Below are 19474 nucleotides of genomic sequence, written 5' to 3' on the forward strand. Positions count from 1 at the left end.
TGCCCACTTAATGCGAAAATTCGATGAATAATACAGTATTCCATATAATATGTGTATGTTTGAAGTCAAATATATGGAGCAACTGGCTGATCAATTTAGAATGTTTCAATTTTCAATTTCAAATTTATACAAATAAAATTGGTCAAATTCATACGGCCGGCCTAATGGATGGCTGTGGAAGAAAGACAGAGATGGTTAACCCATTAATATTAATACTATTCTTAAGAATAGTATTAATATTATGTGACTCTTTACTAGCTAGTGTCTAAGGAATAAATATATTTACTACTCCATTTATCATTTTCTGTTTTAATCAAAAGTCTATATGCTATCATGCATGATTGTATATCTATAATATCCATAGGGGTTTAAGCATGTGGATTTTAATATTTGTTGGTATAAATCAATTTAATCTTGTCACATTGTATCACCACTTCAACAAATTCCATTAATTTTTACGTATAATAGATTAAACCAATTTCTTTTTTGGGATTATTACTCACTGATGTGCTGGCATTTGATTTGAAATACTCATGTGATCTATTTAAAAATTGTATTATTGTGTATATAAGACATAGTATATATGTAGATATATTAAATAAATCGGACGGATCTAACTGTTAAGCATCTATATTTAATTATGATTAGCATATGAATTAATGTCTAATTAAACACGATCATGTGTGTGTTACTTTCCCTTTTCTTTTAGACAGTGAAAGACAAAATGGCAATAGCTATGCATGTTCTATAAATAAAGCATATTTCATGTGATAATTGTTTTCTCAAATAAATTTATTTGTAATCGTACTATACCAAGATTCATATTCACTGCACTGATTGAAACATGAATGCTAGGGATTAGTAGGCACTATGAATGTACATCCATCATTAACTCTTTTAATTTTTTCTCTAAACGCTCAAAGTTCATTAGAGTATCCACTATGGGATAGCCGTAGCTATAGCCCCCGCCGGGGCGATCTCGGGGCGGTCTCGGGGCTATTATAGTGGGGGCGACTTCCGCCCCGAGGCGGATGAAAAATTTGGGGCGGACGGTCATGCGGCGTCTTCGGGGCGAGGACGCGCCGGTCCGGGGTGGACGCAGCGATTAGGCGGGGCTATCCATAGTGGGGTGGCGGTCGGTGCGCCGGCCGCCCCCCTTGAATTTTTTTTTTATAAATTTTGACATTTTTTGAGAGAGGAAGGGAGAAGGAAGAAGGAATTTTTTTTAATACACGTTTTTTGTTATAATTGCTTATAATTAGTTATAAAATTTCGGGGCTATTGGAAGTGTCCGCCTATAGTGGCGGAAACCTTTTTTTTTGGCGCGGACAAAAAAACTGGGGTTGTGGACAAAAAAGGGGCGGGACTATTGGGGACGTCTGCCTTACAGTGGATACCCTTAACGAATATTAAAGAAAATCGAATATATATTATTATATTATATTATATTAATTATGTGCACTGCAAGATCATACGTATATTAGAATGTTAAGACTATTGTTGTCGTATATCAAATATGTGTATCAAATGGAAACTGTATCAGGAATCTTATCACCGATCCAGAAACATGCATCGAACTTAATTTATTACTACTACAACAATTAAAAATAACTTGAGCAAATATAGGTTTAACCCTTTTTCATTTTTATAATTTCATTAAATGGGAGAAATTTATAAGGGAAATAATAATTAATGTCTTTATCAAATGTGACAACCACAATAATAATGTGTGAGGCTTGCAACTATATATATATATGACTTGGCCGGTTTGGTCGGTCGATTGTGGACGCCACCACCATTACCTTTTCAACTTATACAAATTGAAATTTTATATTTTCATTCTTTCTTTCTTTTGATTTTTATATATAAATGAATAAATTCATTTGACGTGAGCAACTTCACTGTTTTCTCTTTTTATTGTTTTAAAAGACTTTAAAATGAAGGAAGTTTCTATTTTACAATGATATAAGTCTGATTTTTTATCACATCAAACTTATGTAATACACTATATTCTATTCACTATACTGTACTAATTTATAGTACTATATATCCAAATGCACGGCTATTTGTGTGATAACTTACAGCTAAAAACTTAAAAGTAACGAGGCAATTAAATTAAACGACAAGAAAGTAAAATAGCACTACGTACAATTGTAATTACTATATATTTAATAAATTACAAAAATAAAAATAAAAATGAAGCATTTTGGAAAAATAAAATGATTTTTGCATTACATATAGATGAGCAAATATATTTGCTAAATTAATAACTGACGCTATTAATAAAGCATTTAAAGACCCAAGTTCTTTTTTGTGGGGGGCTATTTTTCAAGAACATTGAATCCTTCAACATTCAACTTTTTTAGTTTTTTTTTTTTGGAATTTAGTACTAGTAATTCGACGTTTATATATTCAGTGGAGTCCTCCAATATTCGTTTCAGTATCAGTAAACACTTTTATTAATGTTGGAACTAGGCTTTGTTTTGCGACAACACAATTATTTGATTATACTATAAATATTTTTATTTTACAAATTTTCATTTTATTTATATATTTAGTTTAAAAACCGTCAATATCACAAAAGAGGTGTATGTTTATATAGTATAATTGCTCCTATATAGTAGCAATCTCATACTATTTTTTAATATATCACCGTTTATTATTTTATTAGAAAACTTTTTTTTTAGAATTACATGTTGTATATTAAGATTACGCCGCACACATATAGAATTAGTGCCAATAATTTTTGACACAGACGTGATAATCCAAAACGAATTCCGACGAAATTAATGAGTTTAGATCAAGTTTATTGGGTTCGTGTCTTTATCGAGTATAAAAGAGTATAAAATTTGTCATTAAATTTTATTTTATCTCAACTTAGCTACTTGACTTATATCATGTTGGCGTATCTTCACTTATTTTTAATTATTAAGGATGGCTACCTATAATTTTCACATATGTGACATAAATTCATAAATACAAAATGGCCAACTAAACTATGGCAAAATGAAATAAATACACACACTTAATAAAAGTTTCAAAAATAAAACTGTAGATTTGAAGTAGCTGCAGAGGGCCACACCCCTCACCCCCGCCGCACCCTCCTTTCTCACTATTAATTCCAAAACTTTCTTTAATCACCATTATCTCTCTAACTCCACTCTCCCTCTCCCTCTCTCTCCCCAAAAAATACAATCAACAAAGACAGCGCAACGAGATCAGCTCACCACCTCTCTCAGGCAAGCTCTTCTCCTTCCATTTCACCACTTGATCTGTTTATGCGCTTCGCTCGAGTTTGTTGACTGTTTGTATCTGCTCAATTCTTCTCTGTAATTTGCTGATCGATGCTTTGTGCTTATATGTGTGTGTATGCTTCGTTGCTGGTGTTGATCGCTTTGCTTTGATTTTGTCATTCTGATCTGCGCTATCTGAAATCTGTGTTAGCAATCGCCGATCGTATCGAATCATCGCGATTTCGATTGCGTTTTGCTTGATTATACACACACATCGATCGTTTATGTGTAGTTTTGAGCTTTGCCGTATTTCCGGCGATGGTCGGAGTATGTTTTTGCTGATTAAAGTTTCGACGATGAGGTTTTCTTAACTGTAAATTAGTAATGGAATTAAATTGTTAATGGAGAGAATATACAGCTTGGCCGTAACGTCAAATTGATATAAAAATGGCTTTACATGTACTCGGAAATGATGTGGAGGAATTGGCAAAGATGCCGTTTTGATGAAAAGCGGTTGTCGTTTACTCATTTTTCATTTTTTTTAAATTCATTTTTCTGCCCCACAAAAGTAATCTTATTTTCTGTTTCTAAATTAATGTAGTACTCCTATTCAATTAGTTTAATTTTTTACTTGAAAAGGAAAGTAATAATTGTCTTGTGAAATCGAAATTTATTAAAATATAAATTACAATATCAGTATTATTGTAATAAGTAATTATTACTACTACTATTATGCTCTCAATAATAATCTACTATATTAATATATAAATTTCTAGCTAATAATTTGACAGGAGTATTAATTATTATATCTAATTAACTGAATTGTAGTATTTGACAATTTTAACAATTTTCATTTTCGAGATAAATTATATATCAAAAATTATATTCTCATAACTCTTAGAAATCATATTATAAAATCATACTAATGTCTATAATCCTATATAGTATTCTCCAACTACATATATTCGCAAACTAAAATAGTGAGTCTGGATTTGAGTTTGTGGGTGACCTGAAATAATAATTTGAGATAATGCTCTATTTTTTTTTCTATTTTTGTTGAAGCTGGAGACGGTTGATTTTTGTAAAGATAAAACTATTGATATCTTTTAGGGGAAAAACTATTGATAATAGCAAAATATATTATTGCAAAAGCGCCCATTGTTTTGTCAGCAGCCAATTTAAGTTTCGTGTCGTGTGATCGTGTTTATCACCGAAGCCACATGTAAGTTGAGATATATATTTATTTAATATTTTTCTTTTTTTATCATATTTTATATTATAAAAACCTCAAAATAAAAAAAATGTTTCCGGCAAATATTTAGGAAAAATGTCATCATTTGGAAGGTAGGTGCGCTTGAATTTTCATTCATGATTTTGACCCTTGGTTGCTTTTTGTGGGTCATAATCTATGTGTAAAAATATAGTGACTATGTGGTTGATAACTTTCTTGTTTTTAAATGTTAAATCTCCCTCGTTTAACTTTAATACGTAACTAATAACACATGATAATATATTTTCAATCTCTTCTACTTCAAACTATTTTATGCTTGTTTATTTCTCTTATTCGACCAAGTATATTTTACTACAGTAGTATATCTTAATTGTAGTCAGCAAGAATCGGTTGTATTCTCACTCACTCACCAAGTTCATTTTTAATAATATATTTTCATAGATATGTGATTTTATATCGTCGGTTTGAGAGAAAAAAATGAAGCACGAAAGTTTTGGACATCTCTTCTTTTTATATATTGAAAGATGTGATTCATTGTCAATTAAATATGGAATATACGTAACAAAGAACATGAATAAGTTATACTAGTAGTGTCTTATAAAATTCCCTCAATCTTTTATGGTTTTTATAGATTAAGGTGCATTTCATCCAGTCATGGCAGAGGAGGCGCTTACAAGTCAGGAAATCCCAGCTGCAAAGTTGGTCGAGGAAGCTCAAAGCAATGGAGTCCCCATTAAGGTAAAACGGAACGATCATGGCAAATATCGATTATAAGCTCGGATTAATAATTTATGTTTTCCAATTCAACTTCAGATAATTGAAGAGAACACAGAGTGCAAAACAGAGGAAGGGAAAAAAGACGAAGGATTTGTCAAGGTAGAGAAGGATTCTGAGACAGATTCTGCTGCGGAGAAAAAACCGGAAGCATCTCGTGAGTTGGTTGAAGGTCAAGAGAGAGTCAAAGAGCTTGAAGAAGAACTGAAGAGAATCTCTGATGTGGTTAAGAGAGCCGGAGAGGAAAACATGGTCCTCAAAGACAAGCTCTTGCAGACAGAAGAGCATCTTCAGGTAACCAAGGAGAGTCATATTGAGATTGCACTTAACAACGAGAAACTGGTGGAGGCTGAGGAGAGGCACAAGGAGCAGCTCAAGGCATTGGAGGAGGAACTGAAAGGTCGCGAAGACGAGCAGAAGGAGCTGGCCGATGTGAAGGAGTCATTTGGTCGTGCCGGCCTTGAGCTCGAGGCCTCAAGCAAGAAGATTGAAGAGCTTCAGGTGCTGTTGGAGTTATCGTCCGGAGAAGCTAAAAAGTTTGAGGACTTGCATAATGAGAGTGGTTTACTTGCTGAGTCGGAGGCGAAGAAGGCGTTGGAGCTGGAGAGGCTGCTTGAGGCGGCAAAAGCTAGTGCTAAAGAGACGGAAGATGAGCTGAAAAGCTTGTCTGAGAAGGTCGATGAGGGTAAGAAAGTGGAGGAGGAACTCAAGAGATTGAGAGATGAGCTTGCCACTGTTCAGGGAGAATTGGAACTTTCAAAATCACAGGTGGAAGATGTGGAGAAGAGGCTAGCTTCGAAAGAGGCTCTCATTAGCGAAACGACACAAGAACTCGAGCTTGCAAAGGCTGCTGAATCTGCAGCCAAGCAACAGATTGCCTCACTTGAGACTTTGCAGGCTGAAAGCATGGAGAATCTCCAAGTGAAAGTATCCCAGCTTGAGGCTTCACAGTCAGAATTGAAGGAGGTTGTTAATGCGAAGCTCGAGGTTGAAGAGCTGCTGAAAGGCCAGGAAACAAAGATGGTTGCCCTACAGGAAGATCTAGAAAAACTGAGCAAAGAGAAACAAGCACTGGAAGATGCTGTCTCTGATCTCACTAGCAATTCTGTTCAGTTGAAGGAGCTATGTAACGACCTTGAGGCTAAGCTGCAGCAGTCGGACGATAATTTTTGCAAAGCGGATGCTCTTCTAGCAGAAGCAGTGGCGAACAGCAAAGAGCTCGAGGCAAAACTAAAAACCATTGAAGAGCTTCACACCGAGTCTGGTCATGCTGTCACAAGTGCTAAACAGAGACACGTAGAGCTCGAGAGCACGGGGGAGGCCTTGAGGGCGGAAGTTGAAGAAGCAAGATCGAAGCTCAGTGAATCTGAGACCAACCGCATTGCTGCAGAACAGAGGACGGTCGAGCTAGAGCAGCTACTAAATTTGGAAGAGTTGAAAAGCCACGACTATCAGAGGGAGTTGAGAGAGTTATCTGAGAAACTATCTGAACTTGACTCTGAGTTGAAGAAGGAAGTAGGAGAGAAGCAGCAATTAGGCATCCAGTTGCAAGAATTTCAGGCCAAGACAGCTCAACTGGAGTCTGAATTGAGCACGTCTACTGCTCGTACTTCTGAGCTCGAGTTAGAATTAAAGAATGTCGCAGACAAATGTGTCGAGCAGGAGGGGCGAGCAAGCACAATTGATCAGCGCCGCATCGAACTTGAGAGTTTAATCCAGGCATCTGATTTAAAAGCAGTGGAAGCTGCGAACAAGGTCAGTGAGTTCGAGTTACTTCTCGAAACAGAAAAGTATAGGATCAAGGAGCTAGAGGAGCAAATAGCCTTGCTGGAGAAGAAGTGTGAGGATGTGGAGGCAGAATCCTCGAAAGGCAATCAAAAGGCGTCTGAACTCGAATCCGAACTTGAGGCAGTCCGGTTGAAAGCATCAACCCTAGAGGAAGCACTTCAAGCATCCACAGAAAAGGAAAAGGAGTTGAGTGATTCCATTAACTTAACCACAGAAGAGAACAACAGCTTCAAAGATTCGTCAAGAGCCTTAAACGAAAAGCTATCCGAGGTTGAGAATCTGCTCAGCGTGTTGCAGGAAGAACTCAATACCTCACAACAGAAGCTGGAAAGCGTTGAGAAGGATCTAAAAGAAACTGAGTCGAGGAAGGCTGAGGTTATCGAGAAGCTTAAGCTGGCCGAGGAGCAGCTGGAGCAAGCGACTGCAAGAACCACGGAACTTGAGTCGTCTCATGAAACACTATCAAGGGATGCAGACCTGAAAATGCAGGAGGCAGTTGCTAATTTCTCAAGCAGAGATTCGGAGGCGAAAGCCTTGCATGAGAAGGTGCAGGATCTCGAAAATCAACTGAAAAGTTATCAAGTGCAGCTGGCAGAAGCAACGGAGAAATATGAAACTGCAAGTAAAGAGCTTGAACAGATTTTATCGAAGTTGGCTTCTTCCGAAGACATCAATGAAGGGCTGAAAGTGAAGATCCTTGAGGCGGAAGGGAAAGCTGAGTCGTACGTCTCAGAGAATGCAGTCTTATCCGAAAAGAATGCGCAGCTCAATGAGAAGGTTCAAGAACTTGAAGAAAAGCTAAATGTTACAGTTTCTGAGAAGGAAATCTCCTCACTGCAGCTTGCTTCGCACTTGAGCAGCATCACTGAACTGACTGAGCAGCACTCGAGGGTCTCTGAACTTCATTCTGCAGCTCAAGCTCAGTTGGAAGAAGCTCTACAAAAATGTAGTCTAAGAGAGTCGGAAGCAAAGGATTTGCACGAGAAGCTTCAGGCTTACGAAGAACAGGTGAAAACTTACGAAGCACAGGGTCAAGAAGCTTCAGCACTTGTGAAAAGCCGCGAACTAGAGCTGGAAAGTATCCTTTTGAAGTCCAAGGATTTGGATAGTGAACTGGAGAGAAGCTCTAGCCAGTTTAAGAAGGAGATTGAAGTGCTAACCGAAGCAAACTCAAAACTCACTCATGATCTGGCTTCCATCCGATCCGAGCTAGATGATTTACATACAAAATACTCTGTTGTTTCATCAGAGAAAGATGATACAGTTAAAGAACTAGATGCTGCTAGGAAAGAAATCGAAGAGCTGACTCAACAGCTTACTTCCGAAGGCCAAAAGCTGCAATCACAGGTTTGTTTGAACTAAATGACTGTAAATTTATTAAACTGATATTTCATTTAAATACTTATATGATTGAGCATCTCTTTTTTCAGATATCTTCTGTGATGGAAGAGAACAATTTCCTAAATCAGAAATTCCAAACCTCCAAGAAGGATCTTCAAGCAATCATAGTACAACTCGAAGAGCAACTGAAGGAACAGAAATCAAACGAGGGTGCATTGAATGCTAAGGTGGAAGCTCTCAGCTCTGAAGTTCTCCAGAAAGATGAGTTGCAGAATCGTCTGAAGGAGGTCGAAGAACAGTTGGCGACTGCAGAGGCGCGGTTAAAGGAAGAGGTGTGATACATCATACATCACTCCATCTCTCAACTTTTGTTTAAATCATTGAATTCTTATCCTTTTCCTTGTTTGATAACAGAACAAGCTGACTTCCGAAAACAACCTGAAACAAGAAGCTGCTTTGAAAAGTTCATGCGACGAACTTGAAGCCAAGAAAAAGGAATTAGAACTCCTACAGAGACAAGTGAAAGATCTTGAGCAGAAGTCTCAGCTTGCTGATGCCAAATCTAAAGAAAAGGTTAGCTTTTTTCATCACGATATCTTTCTACGTGCGTATTCTGTTTCATCTTTGTTTACCTCAGAAATCTTTACATTCTTACTAACTATGACTCAATGCAGGACGCTGGAGCAGCCTCGGAACACAAGGACGAAACCATAACATCGCGGGAAATAGACCTTTCCACAGCCACTCCTTCGAAGAGAAAGAGCAAGAAAAAAACTGAGACGGCTTCAGCTCCAGCTCCAGCTCCAGCTCCAGCATTGTCCTCAGATGCACACATTCAAACTGGTGAGGCATCTGCTGGATTGAACTTGAAGTTCGTTTTAGGTGTGGCTCTTGTCTCAATCATCTTTGGCATTATTCTTGGCAAAAGATATTGAAATGTGGAGTTTGAGTTTTGGATTGTTTCTGTATTAATTATATTTTTTTGGGTTTTTTTTTGGCTAGATTCATTTTTTACATTTGATTAGTTTGTTATTTGTAGAAAAGTAGTACTGGTTTTTGCTTCTAAATTTGGGAACTTTCTTGGTCTTGTAGTAGTCAGGATTATTGGTTTTTCTTGAATCCTGACTGTATTATGGCATGGGGAAAATGAACAAAATAAGTGTCGTCTCTTTTTCTTTTTACTTATGTTTTATTATATCTGTGTCCTGTTGAAATTGAGTGTGTTCCTTTTTTTTTGCCACTAAACAATTTACTTTCTGATTTATTATCTCGTTTTCTACTTAAATCAATAAACACGTACTCTATTATTCTGTGTCTAAAAATGCTTTGGAATACTGAATCACTGTTCTTTTAAATCTCAACTCATGTGATCTATTTTTCAATATTTGTACATTCATGTCACTTCAATTCACACATGGCACGAAATTTAATTTGAGAACATAATGTCAGGTTTGTGTACGATCACAACTTTGTCACTCTCAAATTCTGGAATTATAATTTTGGGATCTGTGATTTTAGATTCAAGAATAAAAATTTCACAAGCAACTTTTTCTCAAAAGTAAAAAAAAGAAAAATGAGATGCGAGTCATATGACTTGGTAAAGTGAATTACTATACCTTTGATCAATGATGTTCAAATTTTATGCTTTATATAGCCAATGGATGATAAAAAAAGGTACTGTACACATTTACACATTTCAAACAGTAATGATTTAAGCAAAATCAGGTCGTACCATAGCAATATAGCACGCAAATTGCAATATTCTCCTACGCATAGCTAAAAAAAATCATCTAAACATATTACACTTTTTGGTATTTTGGGGTAATTTGTTGCAATTATTAGACGCCAATAATAGGGTGTCACGAATTGGTTTTTGAGGATCACAAGTTGCAAACCCCTTTAAATGGGTAAAAATATGTGGCCAATAGAACTCAAAAATGGGTAGAAAATTGAGAGAGAACCATAAAAACGTGACCTGAGATATATACGTATAGACCATACAAATGAAGGAAACTAAATGATCATAATATGTGTTAATTAATCCACTTTATTTCATCATAAAGAATAGTACTCCACTTTCTAATTCTATCACAATATGAACAAATACAATGTATATATCATGAATACTATAACAAAAAAATAAAATAAAACCAAGCTAATTCACATCCAAACCCAATCACAGCCGTCCAATCGAGATCGAGCTAATCGGACGGCTGCCATGCGGACGCCGTCAACAATGACAAATCCTTCCACCCGAGCTTCAAGCACCCATTCTCCTCCATCATGGTGTACCCCTGCCACGGGAACATCCCGAGCAGGAGGTTCGCCTGGGTGGCCGGGTTCCCTACCAGGGAGACCGGCCGAAACCCTACCCGCACGAGCTCATCCCCCCACCGCTCCACCTTCACCTCCCCGGTCCTCTTCGGCCCACCGACGGCCACAATGTTCCTAATCTCACAGCCGAGCAGCTGCTGCTCGGCCGTGTGGCGCTCCAGGCTCTCCGCCTCTAGTCCGACGCCCAGCGCGTCGAACAGGGCGGAGTAGTAGTGGAGCGCCTCGACGAACCTTCCCAGGACGCTGCCCCGTGAGGTCCTGCTCCTGCTCCAAGACGGTGATCAGTTTGAGTCTGATCATCGTCCGGAGCTGGAGGGCCGTGACGTCACTTCCAGTGACGTCATAGAGGCAGTGGTGCATTCCAGTGCACCACTACCGTTTCGCCCGATTTGATGTCCAATTGGCTCAAGTCTTTTATGTTCCCGATTTTGTCTTCAAGTGGATTGAAGTGGAAGGGAATGTCGGCGGCGAATTCAGCTAGTCGTCGCCCTGTTGAATTTAGGAGGTCGGCGGAAGGGCCGAGGCCGGTGATGCGGAAGGATTTGATATTGTTGGGCTTGGAGGCGAGGATGTAGAAGAGGGCGGGCCATTGGAGGCCTTGCATTATGTTGAGGTCGATGAGGTGGACGTGGTGGGCGCCGTCGAGGGCGAGGTGGATGGCTTGGTTGGCGGTGAAGTGGGAGAATTTGATGAGAGGGGTGATGGAGTTGAAGATGTGGAGGGCGGAGAGGAGGTTGTGGAGGTGGGATAAGGAAGGGGGGTGGAGGGGGGAGGAGAGGGCGTCGGAGAAGTAGGCGGAGGAGCCGAAGGGGGAGGAGCTGGGCGGCGTCGTGGAGGTTGTCGACGGCGACGCATTCGGCGCATTGGAGGAGGAGGCTGAGGAGGTGGAGGCCGGAGGAGGAGGTGGAGGGGTGGAGCATGATGAGAGAGAGAGAACTTTATGTGATTGTTGTATTGTGCGAATATAAGTATATCAGGTTGTCTAGGTTTTTCAATTTAAACTTTACTCTCTCTGTCCCCGATTAATTGTCACTCTTTACTAGACACGGATTTTAAAAAAAGTAAAGAAAAATTGGTTAGAGTCCAGACACGAATTTTAAGAAATGTAAAGAAAAGTTGGTTGAAAAAGTTAGTGGAATGTGAGACCTACTTTTTTACATTAGTTTTATAATAAAATGCGAGTGAAGTGAGTTAGTGGAATGTGAGATCTACTTACCATTTATGGTAAAAATGAAGTATGACAATTATTGAGGGACGGACTGAAATGGAGAAAAAAGTGACAATTAATCGGGGATGGGGGAGTATTACAGTACATTGTGATAATACATCACTTTTTTGAATTGTTACAAAATTATCATCTTCTATCTATTCGTCCGATGTCTCATCGAAGCCATAGCCAAATTGTATTGTACGACTTCAATATTTTTTATTCGAATCTATATAACATTACACTTGATATATATGGGAAACTTTTCAATGACACAAAAGTTTGAGGTGTTAATAACATAAATTAAAATTGAAAAGTGGTGACATTATTGCACCGTCTCAATGAAAATGTCAGGATTGTAAAATTATTGAAAATTTGTGAATTAATTAACAAGTACCCCTAATAATTATCAATACTTGGGGCCCTAGCTAGGTTGATCGATAAAATCCTAGAAAAGAAATAATTGAGTGTAAAGAATTTCATTTTTGGTCAAGCAAACACATAATGAAGATGATGGAATATTTTTAGAATAAAACTTAATTGGTACAATCGAATAATTAATTTGATAGTTTTGAGTCTTTTGACATACTGTAAACCCCACCAACAATGCCTATGAAAAAGGAAAATAAAAATTAGGAAATCATCTTTGTGGTTATCAGTAATGTTGTCTTATTTGAATCTCATTGTATTTTCAAGGCTATGATTTGTTCTAATTTATATTACTATTTTATAAAATCGGATATTGATGCCACTCTTTATTCATATTCAACTTAGTACTAATACTTATTTTGCCTTTTCCTAAGCTCCAAATAAATTAAATACTACATAATTTTGGCCGTCTGATGTACGTCACTCCAAGTCGGCTACACTCGATTTATAAAATACTCCTTTGTGGATTCATCAAAGATTTTGGTTAGAAAATTGATCTATTATTTTACCATTTATATGTTTGAGCATGCAATGGACCTTTTTTGTATATAGAAATGAAATGGGTTCCTAATTCAATCATTACTCTTATCTCCTATCTCATTTTCCAAAAAATTAAATATTGTTCTTCAAATTTTCCTTGTAAATAATTACGCTAGCTACTTGGAATAAGAAAAACATTTATAGGTATCAAGAAGTTATTTTCTTTTGTTTGATAAAAGTGCCAATTCGTCGTATAGAAGTATTCTACCTACATCATTTTTTTATTGAAGTTGATTATATTATAAAACAACCTTAATTATAATAATCTTCATTCCAATAATAATAATACTAATGCATGGCCGTACTATTTTTAAAAATGTGCAATATAAGTTTGGGATAGAATATAACAATAAGATATGAATACATTTTTATGGCTCTACCTTGCATGACCCATAAATTTTGGGTTAGGTTGCCCATTATTAAATTTTTAATAAGTACTACAATTTTTAATATTTGTAAGTGGGAAGTAACATACTGACATATTTAAACGTTATTTTAAAAAAGCACTACAACAAAAAAAAAACCATTAAAATATTTTTAATGCAAATAAAGACAATAATTTGTGTTTCTAAATATATCACCAACGTTTTGAAAAGTGTCCTTATCGTTGGTGTCCCAACTGAAGTTAGAGGACGCAAATGAAAGCGTTCTAAAAAAATAATAAAAAATTAAGTTAATTTGTCATTAATTTAGAAATGCAGTACTTGTGTCTCAATTTTTATGCCTTAAAATTAAGATAAGTTTTTTTAAGTGGTACATGTCTGCTATAAAAAAAATAAAGCAGCTAAAATTTGGTAGCATAATCTTGTAAGAGCTCAAACTCTTTTGAATTCTCGAGAAATTAATATTAGCACTTGAAAAAAAGAAAATAATGGATTTTTTCCCTCAAACACATGGAATTTGATTTGAGTAAATACTGATTTTTAAAATTTTATTTTGCTAAATTGCCTCTAAAAATAGCTAAAGACACGTGAAAGCCCAAGGTTTGGCCCAATGGGCTGATTTCAAATAGTGTGTCGGGCCATTAAACCATCACCTAACCATCATAATTTGTCACGTGTTCATTGCTGCAATAAATTATCCGATATTAATGAATCTAAAGGATTATCCGATATTAATTTTATTACATGAAAAGCAAGTCTTATAAGCCGAGACTAATCATACATAACATTATCCTAAGATTAAGTAACGTATATACTTTATCAAGTTAATCGAACAATATTCACAAAACTCAACCATGTAAGGCTCCGGTGGGTATGAGGTGGCTGGTGGCGGGTACGCTGCAGCACAACGTAAACATAATTAACAAATAAATCTTACACAAATTAATATTGAAAATCAATTTGTAGAGAGAGAGAGATTGGTGACCTTGATTTTGGTTGCTCGTGATGATACGTAGAGAGAGAAGAAGTTTTCAAAAGGAAATGAAAATTGGATGTGAGGAATGAGTAATGAAGATTTTGATGTGTATGTAAAAATATGTGGAGCATAAAATAAATATATGGTATAAAAAATGTTGATTTGCATTTATTTGAATTAGGCTATAAATCCAAAACCTAACCAAGAAAAGAAAGGCCAAAAGAATTGCCTATCACAAAAACTTGTCTAAGTCTAACCATAAGCTGAAAATTTTGAGTAATAAAAAATTTATGAAAATTGAAGGCCCTTTGCTTTGAGATAGCGATAGCCACTTTGGGCCTGTGAAAGTGGAGCCCAGTTGATTTTTCTATTACATTTTGAGTAAATGAGGCCCAATACTATCAAGTGCAATGAATGAATCCATTGGCCCAACTTATACATACATTTTTGTTTTATTTTTCTTAGTTGAAATGGAATGTAACATAATCAAGAATGAACCATCATGTGAACTTCTTGATGCTCCAATGGGGAAAAAGGTAATAATGAACACCTTTGCATGATTTTCAAGGTAAATGGCGTGTATGTTTTATAATGCTCCATTCGTCCCTGAAAAATATGATCATTTTGCTCAGCACGAGTTTTAAAGCATAATTAAAAAAGTAAGAGAGAAATATAAAGAAAAGGTTAAAGTATTTTTAGCTGAAAATAAGTCTCGTCTCATTAGAAAGAAATGAGTTTTCAGAATTAGAAAGTTCATGCTGCTACAATATGACCCCTCGTAATTTTGTGTCGATCATTTTCAATGTAAAAATTAAATGAAGTATTATTAATATTTTATATGGGCACTATTGGTGAATATCAGTTTAGTTTAAACTTTAATTCATATGTTAGCATTACTTATTTTTTATTTATACTTCTGAAATTATTATTGATCTTACAAATTTTACAAATAATTTAAAAATCAAAGTTTGATTTAATTATTTTCTCTCTATAACTTAATATTAGTTGGACTTATTTACCAAATAATCAATTTGTCAAGCTAATTTCGTTGACCAAAGCCTTCAAAAAGTTCAAAAATGGAGGCAATTTTTTTGTCAACGTAGGTGCTCCACATTCTAAACCATCACACGTAAATTAAATATAATTAACCTCATGGTTAGGGAACCTAATTTCTAAATCAAGGTAAAGTGGACCCATAGCTAGATGATTAACCAAACCTAATTACGACTAATTCAATTATTTGTTCGTGTTACGTGCAAGTAATTAATTGGGTGTTAAATAAATATCTAATCCAAGATTAGTCCAAAAAAGATGCTTAATGATACATTTCAAACTTAAACTTGAATATAAATGGATCACACAAACATACTTTGGATAAATAATGCAAATCCTCCGTTCCAAAAATTGTTTTGTTTATTTGATAAACTTTCTATTTTTAACAATTTCATGGAAAATTAAATACTACTAGTTGCCATTTTCTTCTATCAAATATTTTTAAAATGATTAGAATCTTTAAATTTTAATATAATAATAATAATAAAAACAACAATCATAATAATAATAATAATAATAATAAATTGATTGATTGATTATAGAGCTGGATTCAAAGATTCATAAACCTTAAATTTTGGTGTGACTGTGTGAGACTCAGTTGAATCATACAAGTCAAGAACAAAAACTTTAGCAGACATGCTTTAAGGCGTTGTTTGTTCACAAAATCCCCCAAAAATCCCATCTTTTGACTTTCCCTTATCTTCACTCCTCAAACAAAAATTGAAGAAAAAGAGAAACAAGTAAACATCTGCCTTTTCAATCACGCTTTGTTTCTTTGGGTAAAGACTCCCTTCAATTTCTGTTTTTGTGCCTTTTCTTGGAATCAAAGTTCACTTCTTTGTTGCTTTCTCGCTCAAAATCGGCAAATTATTTTTTTGGGAGCTTCTGTTTATGTTTATTCTTGAATCTTAAATAAAGATTTGGTGAGGGTTTTTTATTTTGTTACTCATATCTGATGGGGGATTTGGGACTGATTTCTTGCAATTCTTGATCAAGAATTAGCATTTCATGATTTAAGGGCGAGTTTGTGAATGTGTGATTTGGGATTGGTACTAATTGATCAGCTATTTTGGTGTTTGTTGATGCTGTAGTTGGTTGCTGTGAAGATTGAGGTGTAAGTTAGAGTAGTAGTATGAGTGATGTGTATAGATTTGCAAGTGCTAGTGCGAGCTCGAGTTCGAGTTTAAATAGTAGCACAAATGATACAGAGGATGATCACACCATTGCTGAGATATTGGCTGAGGAGGAGAAAATAAGCTATGATAATCGCAAGCTTGGCAAGCGGCTCTCTCATTTGGACTCGATACCGGTGTGTATGATCACTGGTTTGGTTGTATAATATAAGTGTGTGTATCTAAATGCTTGAGTTGAAAATAATTCATCGGAATAAACCATGTGTGTGTGCTTCCTTTGATTGTCAACTCTTATGAGGTTATTGTATGGGCAGCACACTCCTCGGGTCATTGGTGATATACCCGATCCAAATGATGCGACCTTGGACCATGAGAGGCTAGCTCAAAGGTTTTACTTCATCTCGATACTTATATTTTTACTTAAGTGGTTTATACATTTGGTACCCAAGTGGTCTTGCCTGAAATTTCTTAAAGAAGACAGAATCTATTATTGCTCTTTACATTTCTATAGGTTTGGTTGATAGGAGTCTTTGAAGTTTATCATATGTGTAACTAACTCTGAAGATATTTGTCCCCTCTTTGAAGTACCCTGATATTCTAGTTTCTTGAAATTCTTCTATTTTCCAAATGAAGAAACCGAAAAAGTAAAATTTATGAATCTTGATATAATCATACCCTGATAGCTTGAACCCGAGGAGAAGCTTGTTAAATAAAATAATGTAACTACTTGGACTTCCTTGGTATCTTTTCGTTATCAGTTACCTTTCTCTTTTTATCGTTTCTATTTATACTAGGCATGCCATTCATACGTTTAGCTATCATCAGGCTGGCAACATATAGCTTAGCTGAAATGCAAATCGAGGGAGACGGGAATTGTCAGGTTGGTTGCTAATTGTCAGCCTAAATATCTGAGTTTCTTACTGTAGCTTATAAATTGTTTTTTTTTCATTTTTATCTTAGATGTGATTTTATCTTTAATTAGTCGCTATTTTCCAGTTTCGAGCCCTCGCTGATCAGTTATATCAGAATCCAGACTACCACAAGTTTGTCCGGAAGCAAGTTATCAAGCAGGCATGTTATATTCTTCATTAAAATTTCAAATTTTCTTTTTCAAAAGATGTATCTTGTCGACTTCCTCTTGTATTGTCAAGGTCGTGTTTTGTTCAAAAATGCAAAATTGCGTTTGTGTATTCATTGTTGAGTGGACTATGATACTTTTTTCTTGTCCTGAACTCTTACTTATGTTCAGCTTAAAAGGCACAAAAGACTATACGAAAGTTATGTTCCGATGAGGTACAAACACTATGTGAGGAAGATGAAAAGGTGTGACGCGTATTTCTTTCAAACCGATTTCCTTATACCATAAATTCATAATATTAAACTCATCGTGTGTACTAACATAGTGTTACTCGACGTGTAGGCTGGGCGAATGGGGAGATCATGTTACTCTACAAGCAGCTGCAGATCGAGTAAGTTAACTCACATCTCAACCATCGATGACTTAAACAATATCACTTCTTAGACTATAGGTGTTTGCTCGTAATATTCGTTATACTCATAACTTTCTTTGGTATTTCCGTAGTTTGAAGCCAAAATATGTTTGATCACCTCCTTCCGCGACACCGGCTACATTGAGATCCTCCCAAACAACAGAAGTCCATGTAGAGGTATGATAGTCTTAACATTTTCTCTCGTATGATCCTCTACTCTTCGATCATGAAGCTTTCATATCTATTCTAGTCGTAAGTTTTAGCTAAACCAAAAATCAAGAACTATAAATGTAGAGGTGTGAAAACCGGCCCAACCCAATTTGAAAAAGCTACACCCCAGAAAGTCGGCCTTAATTATCCCTTTTGACCCGATGGCAGTCTAATCCGGTAGTTTGACAGCTCTAATACTATATTTAGATGAATATTAAATTTTAATGGCTTATTTGTGCTCGTCTTTTTCTAGAGTCGTGGCTAAGCTTTTGGAGCGAAGTTCACTACAATTCATTGTATCAAGCAGGAGGTAACAAACTTCATTTTACTATCACATCTTTTTCTTTCTAGCTCTAGGTAGTCTGACCTAGGAGGCGGTGGTGGGATTCGAACTCATGACCTTTAAGTCATAAGATCGTCCGTTCCACTGACCAGACCACCTAATAGTCGCTTGCGACCAATATCTAACATAACTAAGTTGCTCGAATTTCAACAGAGGTTCCTGCAAGAACACACAGGAAAAAGCATTGGCTCTTCTAAGGCTCGTTGACTCGTAAATAGACATATTTCCCGACACATTTATACATATCCATATGCCATGTAACTAGAGGCCACACCAAATTATTTCATCTTTTATTTTCTATGTATCTCTCATAGTTACTCAAATTTGCCCATGAGTTAGTTATGGTTGTTTAGTTATATTTGAACTTGAGGTAAGTATTTGTGATTTGAGGCTTTTAGTGATCTCTTGCCAAAAAATGTGTTATTGCATCTAGGCCTTGTCGATTTAGGGTTAGAGCTGTCGAAAGTGGGCCTATACAAATTTTCACGGGTCTACGATTGGATAGCCCAATTGCCCTAAAATTTGGTTATGTCATGGTGGCCCGGCCCGGCCCGGCCCAAGATTCGCAGTTCTTGGGAAAATAAACAATAGTAGTACCAAAAAATATGGGTATTATTGACCACGGCAGCTCGTGTTACACTTGCAAAAGCTGTTTTGGTTGCTATACCCAATTATTGCATGCAGATTGGGATGGTCCCAGTTTCGATTTGCAAGGAGATTGAACGGTTAGTGAGAAGGTTTATTTGGGGAGGGTCTGATGAGCAGAGAAAAACCTCACTAGTGGGATGGAAGTCAGTGTGTCAACCGCTCACATCTGGGGGGCTTGGCTTGAGAAGATTAAAGAGGAACAATGAAGCATTCATGATAAAGCTCGGATTTAATCTAGTCGCAAAAAAGAATGAGTTCTGGGTGCGGATCCTGCGGGAAAAGTATAAAGTAGGAGTGGGTTGCCCATCTTCGATCTCGCGGCCTGGTAGCTCTTTTATATGGAGGTCGCTTATGAAAGTAT

At 36.3% G+C, this 19474-nt stretch overlaps 2 protein-coding genes and 1 pseudogene across 4 annotated transcripts; 2 read left to right on the forward strand and 1 right to left on the reverse strand.

Annotated features, from left to right (window-relative positions):
• The first annotated feature begins 3086 nt into the window (after positions 1-3086).
• On the forward strand, positions 3087-9581 carry LOC121744539 (myosin-10-like). Its single transcript, XM_042138115.1, has 6 exons — positions 3087-3239; positions 5096-5202; positions 5278-8373; positions 8457-8699; positions 8782-8940; positions 9042-9581. The coding sequence occupies exons 2-6, from the start codon at positions 5119-5121 to the stop codon at positions 9300-9302; spliced, it is 3843 nt and encodes a 1280-aa protein (XP_041994049.1). The 5' UTR covers positions 3087-3239; positions 5096-5118; the 3' UTR covers positions 9303-9581.
• An 819-nt stretch (positions 9582-10400) lies between these two features.
• LOC121743851 lies at positions 10401-11635 on the reverse strand (annotated as a pseudogene).
• A 4210-nt stretch (positions 11636-15845) lies between these two features.
• LOC121743831 (OVARIAN TUMOR DOMAIN-containing deubiquitinating enzyme 11-like) lies at positions 15846-18853 on the forward strand. 3 transcript variants are annotated; one of them, XM_042137204.1, is made up of 10 exons: positions 15846-16029; positions 16381-16598; positions 16737-16810; positions 17248-17302; positions 17419-17493; positions 17672-17745; positions 17843-17891; positions 18005-18089; positions 18376-18432; positions 18619-18853. In XM_042137204.1, exons 2-10 carry the CDS (start codon positions 16422-16424, stop codon positions 18660-18662), a joined length of 690 nt encoding a protein of 229 aa, XP_041993138.1. In that variant the 5' UTR covers positions 15846-16029; positions 16381-16421; the 3' UTR covers positions 18663-18853. The 3 variants fall into 3 exon arrangements, with proteins under 3 accessions (XP_041993138.1, XP_041993136.1, XP_041993137.1); XM_042137202.1 differs by having other exon boundaries at positions 15847-16068; XM_042137203.1 differs by lacking the exon at positions 15846-16029 and having other exon boundaries at positions 16076-16598.
• The last annotated feature ends 621 nt before the right edge of the window (positions 18854-19474 follow it).

Source organism: Salvia splendens, chromosome 8, assembly GCF_004379255.2.
Source record: "Salvia splendens isolate huo1 chromosome 8, SspV2, whole genome shotgun sequence".
Lineage (NCBI taxonomy): Eukaryota > Viridiplantae > Streptophyta > Magnoliopsida > Lamiales > Lamiaceae > Salvia > Salvia splendens.

Coding starts and splice junctions, on each gene's coding strand:
- LOC121744539 (XM_042138115.1), top strand. CDS start 5,119: ATGGCAGAGGAGGCGCTTACAAGTCAGGAAATCCCAGCTGCAAAGTTG. Junction 5,203..5,277: donor GCAATGGAGTCCCCATTAAG/GTAAAACGGAAC, acceptor ATTCAACTTCAG/ATAATTGAAGAGAACACAGA. Junction 8,700..8,781: donor AGGCGCGGTTAAAGGAAGAG/GTGTGATACATC, acceptor GTTTGATAACAG/AACAAGCTGACTTCCGAAAA.
- LOC121743831 (XM_042137204.1), top strand. CDS start 16,422: ATGAGTGATGTGTATAGATTTGCAAGTGCTAGTGCGAGCTCGAGTTCG. Junction 17,303..17,418: donor AGGGAGACGGGAATTGTCAG/GTTGGTTGCTAA, acceptor GCTATTTTCCAG/TTTCGAGCCCTCGCTGATCA. Junction 17,494..17,671: donor GGAAGCAAGTTATCAAGCAG/GCATGTTATATT, acceptor ACTTATGTTCAG/CTTAAAAGGCACAAAAGACT.